The following is a 12,817-nucleotide window of genomic DNA, read 5'->3' on the forward strand; positions in this document are numbered from 1 at the left end:
TAAATGTCGGTATTCTGGCTAAGACAGATTCTGCTGGCTGCTGATCCAACAACCATGCTCCCCTTCCTCCCTGTTAAGGGAACCCAGTCCACCTCAGTGGATGAACCATGTCATCCCACTTACCTCTGCAGGGATTGGTCTGGGGTGCTACTGGAGCAGTCAGAGCTCCGAACCACAGGCAACAGAGAAAAGCTCTAGCTATTTGAACAGAAAACGGTTTATTACGTGTCTTAAGCCAATTGACTATAAAGTTAATGAAGCTTAAGTTCTGGGGCCCTCCCTTGCACGGCCCCCCTGTGAATTTCTAGGTTAGGTAGGGAAGCAGGCTACAACCAGTGGGCATTTCTACATGAACATTTCTGGAAAATATCCTAAAGATATCCAGGAGAGTGGGACCTGAACTTCCCAAGGTACAGTATTTAGTATGATTTCTCTACTCATTCTAAATAAATGTTCACTTTCATACTTAATTTTCCATGTTAATGAATTAGATGATCCAGATGTTATAATTACAGACAAGGATTTTAAAGCAGGTTTCACAGCTATGCTCAAAGTGGTAAATGAAAATATGCTCATATTGAATGAACAAATAAGAAATCCCAGTAGAGAAATAGAAACTATTTAAAAAATTATACAGAACTAACTGGAAACTCCAAAACTAAAAATTCAAGTATTTGAAAGGAGGCTGGAAGAGTGAGTCTCCAGGATTCTACCCTGGAGGGTTAGGATCATGAAGCTAAAAATTCTTCAAACATAGCCAGGGTGTCCAAGGGCACCAGACAGTCAGAAAACATGGCAAGTGTCCTCTAAAACCTGTGACCCAGTTCTGTCTAATGAAACAAAATGGAGTGTCCTGACAAAAAGAGAGAAAAGTACGAGAAGGAATGACCTCGTCTCCTCCACCCTTCTTTCTGCCTTGAACTGCTGTGTCATGAGAACATGATGATGCCTGGAGTTATGGCAGCCATTTTGCAACCTTGAGGAGTAGTAGTGAGACGGGAGACATAGAAGCTAAGCCAGAGCCCTGATACTGCAGATCTGCTGAATATACCACAGAAGCCCTCACCTCTGGATTTCTTGTCATGTGAGATAATAAACTTCTCTTAATTGGGTATTTAATTCTCTTAATTGTTACTTATAGCCAAAGTACATCCTAACTAAAACACGGCTTCTCTTGAAAACGGAGAGATCTGGCAAGACCAGACCGACTAGCCTCTTAGACAAGGCAAGAGCTCTCTAGTCATGGACTTGCTCGGTCCCCACAGGCAAGTGAGTTTGCAATCCCTGCCTTATACATCTTTTGAGAGACGAATCAACTGCCCTCTCTCCTACAAAGCCCTCCCTGTCTCCGGCCTCCCCGCACCCCCCACCCCACCTGGCTAGAAGTAATCTTCCTCTCTTTGGAATTCCCACAGTTTTGTGGCTGTGTCCATCTCCTGTTGTAATTGCACATTTCATCCCCTCCCACTTGGCTGTCAGCCTTCTGAGGGCAGGAACCACACCTTATTCATCCCTGTATCTCCCTCTGCTGTCTAGCAAGGTACCGAATACAGGACACACTCAATGCATGTTTTCTAAATAAATGCATAAACACCCCCTGCAGTGAAAAATGTCAGTGTTCTGTAATACCCCATTCTCCAAGCTCACCAAGGACCTCTAACTGGTGACCTGGGCTTCTTCTCAATCTAGGAAAATAGTATCCACCATACCCCAAAACTCCAGCGACCCCTGGACCTGAACTCTGTTCAGCCCTCAGCCCCAGTGACCCAGAGTGCACCTGTGACAGTCCACTCTCTGAGGCCTGGGCCCGCCTTAGCTCCCCCTTTACTTGGGAGGCATGCTGGGATAAAGGTAGTAGTGTAAAACCCTCCCCAGGATAGTCTGGGAAAAGCAGCCAATCACCACAGACTCCAGGAAAGAATGGAAATGTACACACATGCAAATCTCTTAAAGGCCAGGCAACCTGAAAACACATGCAGCAATTATAGTTCCAAATGGGAGGGAAGGCAGCTCAAGGTTCTGCCTCAGGGGGCTGTGTCCCACAGAGGACAGGGACCTGCAGAACACCTCAAGTTGCTAACAAATCCTGAGCAGCATGACTTCCTTTTATATCAATCCTGGATCTAACTTAACCTTGCACATGCTTCTTGAACTGGTGGTTGATTTGTAGTTCCAGCTTTTGGTAGGTTCTCTGCTGGTCCCTAGTTCTTGTCTCTAAACTTGTTTTTAATTTTGGTAAAAAACACATAACATAAAGTTTTCTTTATGTTCTTAACCATTTCGAAGTGCGTAGTTCATTGGTGTTAAGTACACCCCCATTGTTGGACAACCGTCACCACTGTCCATCTCCAGAACTTTCTCATCCTCCCAAACTGAAACTTCGTACCGATTAAACACTAACTCTCCATTGTCTCTTCCCCTGGGTCCTGGCAACCACCATTCTACCTTCTGTCTCTATGAATTTGACACCTGTAGGTATTTCCCATAAGTGGAAAGTATTTGTCCTTTTGAGTCTGGCTTATTCACTTAGCGCAAGGGCCTGAAAGTTCATCCATATTGTAACACGTTGTCAGAATTTCCCTTCTTTCTAACACTGAATTGTACTCTGCCGCATGTGCATACCATGTTTTGCTTATCCACCCATCTTCCAGTGACATTTGGGTTACTTCCACCTTTTGGCTATTGTGACCAATGCTACTCTGAATGTGGGTGTACGCGTATGTTTAAGTCCTGCTTCTGGTTCTTTTGCGGACCTGGCCTTTGACTTTCCCCAAATCAGTCAAGATCCCGACCGTGGGCATGGAATTCTCTAGGCCAGTCTCTCTATTCCAATGGGAGAGAAAGAGAAGCCAGGGCTGAGCTCTCAGGTGAGGCCATGAGAAACGTTCCAGAGCCAGAGCTGACCTGGCCGAGAACTCCAGAGCAGGTTCCGGGCCCCTCCTGATGGGAGGGCAAATCGGGCACAATGTGGCAAGAAGCAGAGAAGAGTAGGACGTCCCCTCTGCCCCTGCAGGAGGAGACACATACCACTGCATGGAGGAGAAGAGCCGGACAAGGAAGGCCTCTGTTCCCCAAAAGGGCAGGCATGTCGCAGAGGAGGCCCCAGAGGCTCAAGAAAGGGCAGCCCAGGCTGCAGGGGCAGAGGCTATGAAAAGGATGGGGACGCCGGGACTAGTGCTATTCAGAGGACCTCAGTTACGAGGGTCCCGGCGCGCAGATGGAGGGGTGAAGGGTGGGGGCGGGGGGAGCAGGAGGGGTCTGGAATATCCTCATTTGACAGATGGGCCTCGGCTCAGCCAACTCCTGAAGTACAAGAGGCACAAAAGCAGAAATCTGAAGGGCTGGTGAGGCAGGGGCTTAAGGGTGCATCGTGGGTCCATGACTGGCCTTCCAAGCTACATGCTTTTGAGTTTTAGTCGGGGGGCGGGGTGTGGGCAGACCACGGCTGTGGGCAAAGGTGGGGTCTAGACACTTGTGAATCCCTCTCCTTGTCTGCCGTAAGCACTTTTCCACTGGCTACATGATATTTTTCAGTGCCCAAGTGTCTAGGTTCAGGCACCAAATGAGGGCAGCCTGGTAAGGGCACAGCCACTACAGGGAAATTGATTGCTCTGTGGAACTCTGAACACCCTCAACTATAAAGATGACTTAAAGCACCCCTTCAATGCCAGGACCAAGGTATAGACTCAAGGCTCTCACTTTTGCCCGGACCAAACTTAGGGGCTTCTCCGACGTCCTAGGAGCCAAGAGGGACTGCTGGTGGGGGCACAGCTTCAAGGCCTTCCCCTTTCGTGACTCCAACACAAGGAGCTTCCCTGATTTGATGCAGATGTTCCTGAAACCCACCCGAGCAAACTGGGGCTCTCAGGAAGAACTCAGAGGCGAGGCTGTCCCCTTAAATCCAGAAAACTCACCTTCCAGACTGTTCTGGGATCCCAAGAGTCTGTGAGGTCAGCCTGCACTTGGCCACAGTGACATGGATCTGAAGCCAGATCAAGGTGCCAAGGAGCCTGTTGGCTCAGCTTTTTACTAATACTGGAGCCAGAGCCAAAGATGGCCTGATGTCTCCATGTTGTGGTGACGCAATGTCCCCACCAGCACCTCTCCTGCATGCTGGGCTCCACGGCTGCTGAGAGCTGTGTACTATGCAGGCTCTCGAGCTTGGGTACTCAGGGCTCAGGTCTCCACCCTGCTCCTTAGTACTGACCAGACTGATGGAAGAGCCCATCCATGCTGAGATCCCATAGGAGACTAAAGGCTCCTGAAGAAGTTTCTGGAGGCCATGTCAACAGCTAGGAGGAGAGAAAAAAAAAAAAAGCAGTTTAGGTTAGCTGGCATAATAGTAGTATGGTATAAGGGTAGTAAACCTTCATTACTCCATATTAAATAAATCCCATTTAACCCTCACAAGTCCACATGGTAGAAGGATATTGCCCTTACTGACATTTTACAGATGAAGAAATCACGCTCAGAGGGGTCAAGCAACCTCCCCAGGGTCACAGAGCCAGTAAGCAGCAAAGCCAGGATTCAATCCCAAGCCTATGTGACTTGAAACTCTGTCCACCTCCCTGTATGAGAGTCTTGGTCCTTCTGCCCCTCATTCCCTGTGGCCACAGCCATGCCCCTCCAGGACAGGCCAGTGTGAGGAAGAGACATAGCTCGAAAGCACTAAGTACACTCAGCTGGACAATGACAAGTCAGCTACTCTCCATGATTCTTACATCCTTTCCAGGTCACTGCCTTAACTTACAGTCATTTTAGGCCACTGGCTCTGGGAAGGACTTGGTACTGAGTACGGATCCTCAAATAACCTGGTGGGGGGTGCAGGTCACCCATCTGACTCAAACTCACTGGGATCTTTACCTGAATGCTCCTCGAGTCTGAAGGTCATCAGGCTGGGGATTTGCAATGTGGAGAGAACATGACATGGAAATGAACAATGGGCCAGCACCCTCCCCCCGCCCCCTCCCCCCAGGGCCATCCAGCCTGGGGACACACAGAGGAGGCCAGGCCTTAGAGGTGGGGCAGCGCCTTGGCAGCTCTGTTCCTGCCCGTGGTCAGCCATGCTGCACGTTATACCATCCTTCTGAGAGTGCTGAGCAAAGCCTGTTGTGTGGACACTCTGGGCACATCCCCTCTTCAGGCCTGAAGCTCTCATCTCCAGGGGCTGTTGCTTGCTGAGAGCTCTGAGCCAAGTCCCTCTCTAGCATTGACCTTGCAGGGAGGGAGCGCCTCAGTCAAGGTCGCACCCCCTCTATGAGCGCAGCCTTAGTCTGATGTCTGGCCTGGCCAATACCGGAGTCCGAGGGCCTGGACCCCTTGCCTCAACTGGGACAACTCTAAAAGGTCACCCCGTTTCCAGAGTACCTGCAGAACTGGCTGTGGCCTGTTGAATTTGCTCTGCCACTCAGCTTCTCCTTCTCCCCGGTGCTCTCCCTCGGCCGGAGGTGTGGCTCTTGGGAGCCCTCCCCAGGGAACCTCCAGGAAACCACCAAGGCCCAGGCCTATGATACCAGAACTCTGCTTCCTCTTCCTCTCATAGCTTCTTGTAACTTCTTCATACTTACAATTTTCCAACAAGAATAGACATTCACTGACAGCATATGCTTCCCGCTTTTGTCCACCCTCCCCAGCCAAGGCTCACCTTGCTCCAGGTACACACTAGGGCTCCAGTGACGAGCTTAGTAATTCGTGAGCGCTAAGCCCAAAGCCTATTCGCCCAGGGGCCACCATACACTCCACTAGGAGGAGGGAGGGTGGTGGGCAGCAGGATCTAGTTTCCATGAGAACTCAGGATGTTCTTCCCCCAAAAAAAGCTGAATGAGTGGGGTTGGAGAAATCTGCCTAGCTCACCTATCCCTTAGCTCTCAGATCAACCCCAGGCATATATATGAGCCCCCAGCAGCCCGGTGACCCTACTCACTTAGCTGCTTTTGATTGGACTGGGGAGGGGGGTTGTCACTTAACCTTTTTTGGGCCAATAAGACTCTCCTTCCTGGGAATTAACTTGGCCATGGAGCCTGGTGAACAGAGAGAAACTGAGGCCTGTCCTCGAACCCTAAACCTTCCCCTGATTCTAGCTTTTCCTGAGGCCCAGCCATATCCCTGCCCTTGGATCTCAGGAACCTTTAGGAGAATCCCACCAACAGTTTCAGGCAGCCCCCGTGGATTTCTGCCTTCTCCCAACCATACTCCCCACTAACAATGTGAGGTTCTGAAGTGGGTTGAGCACCACGGCCACATTCTGTGGCCACATTTACCTGGGACACCATTTCCAAGATCTTTCTATCCCTAGAGCTTACTGTGTAGCAGGAACTTGACCCATGCCTGAGAATGAATGAATGAATGAATGAATGCCACTGTTACTATAGGAAGATATGTTCCAAGTGGCAAAACCACCAAAGTGAAATAGAAAGAGTCCATCCTGCTAAGGCCTATAAGACCTCAGGTGCCCTGCTCCTCCTTCTCCCTCCAGAGACAAAGATGTTGGGCAGAGTCTTGCCCAGAAGGCTCCCAAGGCCAAGTGCACCCTTTTCACTTATCTGGCTTCAGCCGTAGGGGGAGGAGGAACTTTCGTTTCTCCTTCCTGAAGGTGGAGAACCAGAACCTTTGAGCTAACATCATCCCTTTCCCATGATGTCCAGGCCCTGGGCCTTATGGACAAGGCAGGTCACAGGAATTCCTCACTTAGTCTTCACCTGGGACTGTCGGTCTCAGTTTACAAAGAAACTGAGGCAGAGAGCTGGCATTAAACAGCTTGTCCAAGGTCGCAGGGTAGTACATGGCAGAGCTGGAATTCCCACCTAGCGTCTGTCTAGCCATGGGGCTGGGTCCTCTGTTCTCTGGCCCCCTGCTGAGGTGACAGTGGTGGGAGAAGAGCCAGCAGAGCCGGGCAGGGCTCACCCCCTGCTCCCGTGTTGACTGACAGGGAAGGTACTCCATGCTGTGTCAGGGTCACACAAGGACGCTCTGTGGGCGACGTCTCAGATGGGCTCTTTGTGCCTCCCAATGCCTGATTGTGCATTTGGCCATATACTGTGCAAGGAGCCGAGAGAAGCTGCACTGACTAGGGGCAGAGAAGAATGGTAGCACTGTTCCTGTTCGAGGCCTGCCAGTCCCATCAGGCCTGGGGGAGGGGCGAGGGGAGCAGCCACACTCAGCCCCAGGAGCTGAGCAGGACTTTTTCCTCTCGGGCAGGGAGGGGCACCACGGGAAGGATCCCAGACGGGAGAGGAGAGAGCTGGAGGGCCTTTTCTGGAAGGCAGCCAGTCTGCCTAGGCTGAGGAGTTCCTAGAACAATCCACCCTGCATGGTGGCTCTAATTTACAGCTGGGGTCCAGGCCCCAACTGGCAGGAATGAGACCAGCTGGAACTTGTGACCTGCCCATCCCCAGGCAGGGGTGGCTCTGGGTGGGGGCCAAGGCCAGCATCCTCATGCCTTGCGTTCAGATGACAGCAGTTGGTCCCTGGGCTATGCAGGCTGCTCTTTCTCAGGGTGGAGGTTTTAAGCCCAGGGCAGAATGCATGTTGCCCCAAGGCAAAACGTTCCAGCAGCCCGGGCAAGAGAAGAAAGGGGGAAGACAGAGGCAGCTGTTCTAGACTTCTTTTCCAGGCCCCCTACGACTCCACGGAGAGAGGCAAACGCTCAAACACCCGGGACACACCCAGCTGTAAATTCACGAGGGCCATTCACACTTCCAAGGGCGCTGCAAGGGCCCGGACCTGTGACTTGGGAGTAGCGAGCGAGGAGCAGCCTAGACAAAACGGAAGCACCTGCTGAGTAGCGGGGAGTCACAGAGAGGGCTTCTGGCCACACGGCATGAGGCACACGCTCTGGTGGGGAGTGGAGCGAGACCATGGGCTGGTCCTTGAACTCCGTGACGACGGGGGGCATCCTAGGTTGCCTCCCTCCCTCCTTTTGCCCCAGGCTGGGTCACACCCCACAGCACCCAAAGTCAGAAGAGGGACGTGCCCATCCTCCCCCTCAGCAGCCCTGCCCGTGCTGTCGGGCCAGCGTGCTCCCGCCACCTAGTGGCAGGTCTGTGCACCTCACCTGGAAGAGCCACTGCAGCAGGGCCACAGGGCAGTCGGCGGTGTGCAGGTAGAGGTTGCTCAGGAGGCCCGTGCGCAGGAAGGAGAGCTGCTGGGCCAGCGGGCAGCTGCGGAGGCAGAGGAGTGAGGTCGGGGGTGGGTGGGGGGCCCTCCACGCAGGCAGCCCGGCAGCCTTTCCTCAACACGCCTGTCTCAGTAAAACCAGGGGGAAGGTGGTGTTCCATATTTGCAGCCTCACTGGACGCCAGAATCAAGACAGCACCTGCTAGGGACACAAACGCTTACAGCCCCTGACGCCAGAAGCTGTCAGAAGGAAAAACAGCCCATGCCATTGCCAGAATCACTTGATCTCCGTGAACATCTCTCAGTGTTTTAAGCACACGACTGGACAGTACGTTTTGTCCTTTCCCCGTGGCGGAGGGGGACATGAAGGGATTTACGGAGGTCGCAGGAGGAACCTGTGGGGAAGTGAGGAGAGAACCCGGGAGTCACGGCTCTCAGCCCAGGGCCCCGGGCCGCCACAGGCAGGCAGAATTACCTGCGGGGCCCACGTAGGGCCTGAGTCTGGGGTCTGGTTACACAGAGCGTTTCTGCCCCGTCTTGTGTTTTTCCAACACAAAGGACACCTGAGAAGACGGGAAAATAACAGAAAGGGGCCCAAGACGGAGCCGTTCTGGTAAGGAAAGAACAAACAAGGGTGCCGCAGAGGATTCTTCAGAAACCGTGGGAGGGGCAGCGTTGAAGGGCAGGGGGTGGCACTGAGACTCGCCTCCTGCCTGTGCTCCTACCCTGCGGTTCCCCTCACAACAGGGCCCTGCTGGGCCTCTCCCTGCCGCCCTGAGCTCTCAGAATCAAAGGGCCAGCATGCAGAGGAGCCTAGCTTTGAGTCCTCGGCCGCCCGCCCCTTAGACCGTCTGGGCAGGCAGGATCCCAGGTCCCTGTAAAAGAAGTTGAAATGATTCATGTGGTGGTAGGACCTGTGGTGGAAGATGCTGCAGAAGTCACTTCAGAGTGGCTGGCTGGACTTCATCACCCTTCCTGGTTACCTGCAGGGAGGCTGGGTTCGGGGAAGGCGGCTCCTACTCTCTCTGCATTTTGTGAATGTTCCTCTGCTCTCTTGTTCTAGACGATGTTCCTAAGGCAATGAATAGGGATTCTAGGAAATGAAAAAAGTAATTTCAGGTCTGTTCTTTTTTTTTTTTTTTAACAGCCAAATCCACACAAAGAACATTTTAGACAGCGTTTAAAGTCATGACTCTAGATAGAAATTTCTTCAGTCAGCCCAACTTCTACTTCTCCTTTTTAAAAAGGACATATTTGAATCTGCCAGGAACAGAATGCTCCAAAACAAAGATTCTCCTCTGAGCCAAGTTGCTGTCTCCTTGAGTATGTCCAGGCAGTTTACAAATTGTATATTTTTTTCCAAATTATTTAAGTTCAGAGGAGAAAGCGGCTTTGTTTCTAGGTCTGTGAAGCTGACTGCTCTAAAATAGACCTTTATTTGTGCATACGAACACGTGTGCACCCCAGGGCTGCTGGCGCACTCTGCTCTAATTCACGTGCTCCGCCACACGGACACTTCATGGGCTGACCCTGCAATGCATGCGCGGTTCAAGCACAGCACCCCGAGTGCAGACAATACCCCAGTGAACAATGCCTGGAAGACCTCACGGACTGGCAGGTCTTGGCCAGGGGCCATGCGGCAAGGAGGCTGGTGCTCCAGGGACTCTAAGGAGACTCCAGCTCTGGCATTCAGCTCAGGGGGGCACCCCACCACTTTCTCAGTAGGAGAACTGACTGTACAAGCCCCTGTGGGCTCAGATCAACACATTTCCAACTGCTGCTCCGAGGGAGAGCTACCCTTCGGTTGCAATGTCTCCTTTTGGCTATGCCAGCCTTGCAGCTCAGTTTCTGCCAGAGAAAAGATCAGTTTGCCTTCAAGTTCATTGCTGCCCAGGGAGGTTTGGCTTGTAAGGCAAGGAGCAAGAGATAGGCAGGAGGGGTCCAGCTGCGCCTTGAAGCAAATGGCTTTCAAGGAATTCTGTGCTTAGAGCTCCATAAGATGCAAGGAATCTCTGCAGGCGGCTGGATCCCAAGCCGAGTGCTGCTTCACCTCAGGGGAACCACGAGCCTTCTCACCTTCAATGCAAGGGACAAGGCTGATTGCGCAGACATTGCCCTGATCTGCAGCAGGAGGGGAAGCCGGGAGGAAAAGGGTGGGCAAAGTAGGTGTGTGTACTGAAAGCTCAAAAACCTTAGGTTACAGAACCACTTGTTAAGTTTGCAAAAACCCACTTTATGTCCACAAGCCAAGAATGCGGACATGGGGTCCAACTGGGTGCTTTGCCTTTTGCAAAGCCAATGCTAAGTCAGAAGCCATCCTGAGAATGTCAGAGGACCCGGGAGTGAGAAGGGGAGGGACAGAGCCTTCTGGGCAGCAGATGCCACGCAGGCCTGGCTGGGCGAGAAGCCCCAGCTGTCCACTCTAAGGATCCCAGTAAGAGAGGTTCCCACCTGGGATGAGAGACCGTCATGGTCAGAATACTGCTAACCCCCAGCCCCCGTGGCGAGGAGATGGGGATTAGCCCCAAAGGGGAATCCAAACAAAACACAGGCCAGCTTGGGTCAGCAGGTTGGGCTCTCGGGCAGAGCTGTGACCTTCTACTTGGACTGTGTGTTCCCGATGATGCCCGAGTCAACATTCTGCTAGGCTATCTTCATCTATTTTTTGGGCAGCAGTCCTGGAGGGCAAAGGATCCAAATGCCTTGGGAATCCCAAGTGATGGCAGAGGGATAAGCACCAAGTGTAGTTATTTATACGGTATCAGTTTCTGTGTCTTTGTCAAGTTCCTCAAATGCAAGTTTAGGGAGAACAGAAAGGAATAATGGTCAGAGCTTTCATCCGTGTTCCTCCTCTTTTTCTCTCTTTCCTTTGTTTAAAGATGAGTGAGCACCCTTCGGGTCAGGAGTCCAGGGATCCCAGCAACACCCCGGCTGGCTGCTTCTGCTGGCTCTTTATTTTGGGGGGCAGTTGGAGCCAGTTGGGCCTTCAGCTCCGCCCACACTCTCTGTTAACTGCTGATTTCACCCGGGCCTCAACCCTGGCCTGCCAGTGAGACGGGGAGACAGAAGGGACCCCATGAGAAAAAAAAGCATTTTTTTTCTTTTGCTTCTTATCCTGTTTCTGTTCTTGCTAGGACCTGCACCCCCACCTCACTCTACACATGCCTGGTAATGCAAATAGCCTATGTCTTCCTTGTAAGGGACAAGGAGTTAACGATCTCTAGAATAGATACCACCTAAGGAAGGACCAGGTGAGAAGGAGGGGAGGAAGCCATCATATGCGTATTTCAGACCGAGGACTGGACATCTGGACGCGAAGACCCCCTGGTTCCAAGGAATAACACCTGGGCCCTCGTCTTTGTTTTAACTGGTTCCTGGATGTCTGAGGAGACACATACATGAGGCCACCATCCTCAGTAAAAAACTCAGACCCCGAACAAAGATGAGACTTCCTGCTCTTTTCCTTTCCCACTGCCTGGACACTTCGTCTCTGTCTCTATAGATTTTCACTAAACTCTGCTTTTTACCTTCTGCTGGCTCACATCTGATTTCCGTCCTGCGTGAAGCCAGGGACTGTTTGGCTGGTCCTGAAGGAAACTCCTACTCCCCCCGCCCCCCAGGTCCTCGGGCCCGCCTGCCAGCAACACCAGGAAGAGGAAAAGGTCCTGGCAAAACTGGAGCTCGAGTTCAGCCTCAGGGAGACCCAGTGCACAAGCACATGGACATCCACACGGCTCAGACCCACATGCCGCCTCCTGCCTGCAGACGTGTTCCTGGAGGAACGGCTCCCTGACCACACACAGTGAACACCTCTCCAGAACAGTGGCGGACACCCCCCCCCCAACACACACACACTCCAGCGCACTCTGTGGGGGCCCAGAGAGGACCATGAATCATTCAGCAGGCAATCTCCACCCTTCCCAGGGAGATCACTGGCCTCTGAGCTGCATGTGGGCATAGGTCCCAACGCTTCTCCACTCGGGGATCGGATTTCCTTTTGAACGGCTGTCAAGGGAGGAAAAAGTTCAGCTCTTGGTACCAGCTTCTGTCATAAATGCATGTGACTTTGGTTCCAGGGAACTGACCTGAGGTCACACATCCAGCTGGGTGATGAATGAGGGCGGGCCGGCCAGGCTATCTCTGATCCAGGGGCTGTGGGCTCCAGGAGACATGTTCTTGCACAGAAACCTGTGTAGGTGCAGCCCAGGAGGACGAGGCCCCGGAGCCCAGGCGCCGAGGCCTCCCGCACCTGCCCTGCACCCCATGCCAAGAGCACCCACTTTGTAGAGCGGAAAGATGACACCCCTCCTCCCAGACGGGCAAGGAGACCTGGATCTATTTCCAGAGGGGGTTCTTAAAACTCGCATTCACATTTTCCCCCTAAAACCCCTGTTAAAAATGAGACGGAGTCATAAAATACAGAAGAGTATAATAAGGAAAATAAAAGTTACCTGTAATCTCACAAAGTTTTAATTTTTTGTAAGGCAAAACACTGAACCCTACTGCCTCTTGAGAGATCAAGTAACCTTCTATTTTCCCTTCGTCTTCACGCTTCCGGCTGAACACAACGGGGTAATTATTGAACCACAATTTCCCTCTCTTGTGTCTGGGCTTGAGGTCCTTGGCACAAACAGGAAATAAGAGTGACCCCAAGGCTAAATGGTGACCTTCAGGAAGTGGCCCTTACCCACTGCGTAGCAGG

At 52.3% G+C, this 12,817-nt stretch overlaps 1 protein-coding gene across 7 annotated transcripts in view; it reads right to left on the reverse strand.

The window, feature by feature from the left end:
* The window catches only part of FAM178B (family with sequence similarity 178 member B), a 105,392-nt gene that overhangs the window by 62,593 nt on the left and 29,982 nt on the right, over nt 1-12,817 (reverse strand). For 6 of the 7 annotated variants that reach the window (XM_025868763.2, XM_073897809.1, XM_025868762.2 and 3 more), the window contains 2 exons: nt 8,054-8,159; nt 4,208-4,292 (listed from right to left, as the gene is read on the reverse strand). In XM_025868763.2, the coding sequence (XP_025724548.1) occupies nt 4,208-4,292; nt 8,054-8,159 (191 nt within the window). Of the gene's footprint in view, nt 1-4,207; nt 4,293-8,053; nt 8,160-9,098; nt 9,234-12,817 lie in introns of those variants that run through there. The other variant, XM_073897811.1, reaches the window with a different exon arrangement.

Source organism: Callorhinus ursinus, unplaced genomic scaffold, assembly GCF_003265705.2.
Source record: "Callorhinus ursinus isolate GAN/ISIS: 27379988/994484 unplaced genomic scaffold, GSC_fseal_2.0 scaffold10, whole genome shotgun sequence".
Taxonomy (NCBI): domain Eukaryota; kingdom Metazoa; phylum Chordata; class Mammalia; order Carnivora; family Otariidae; genus Callorhinus; species Callorhinus ursinus.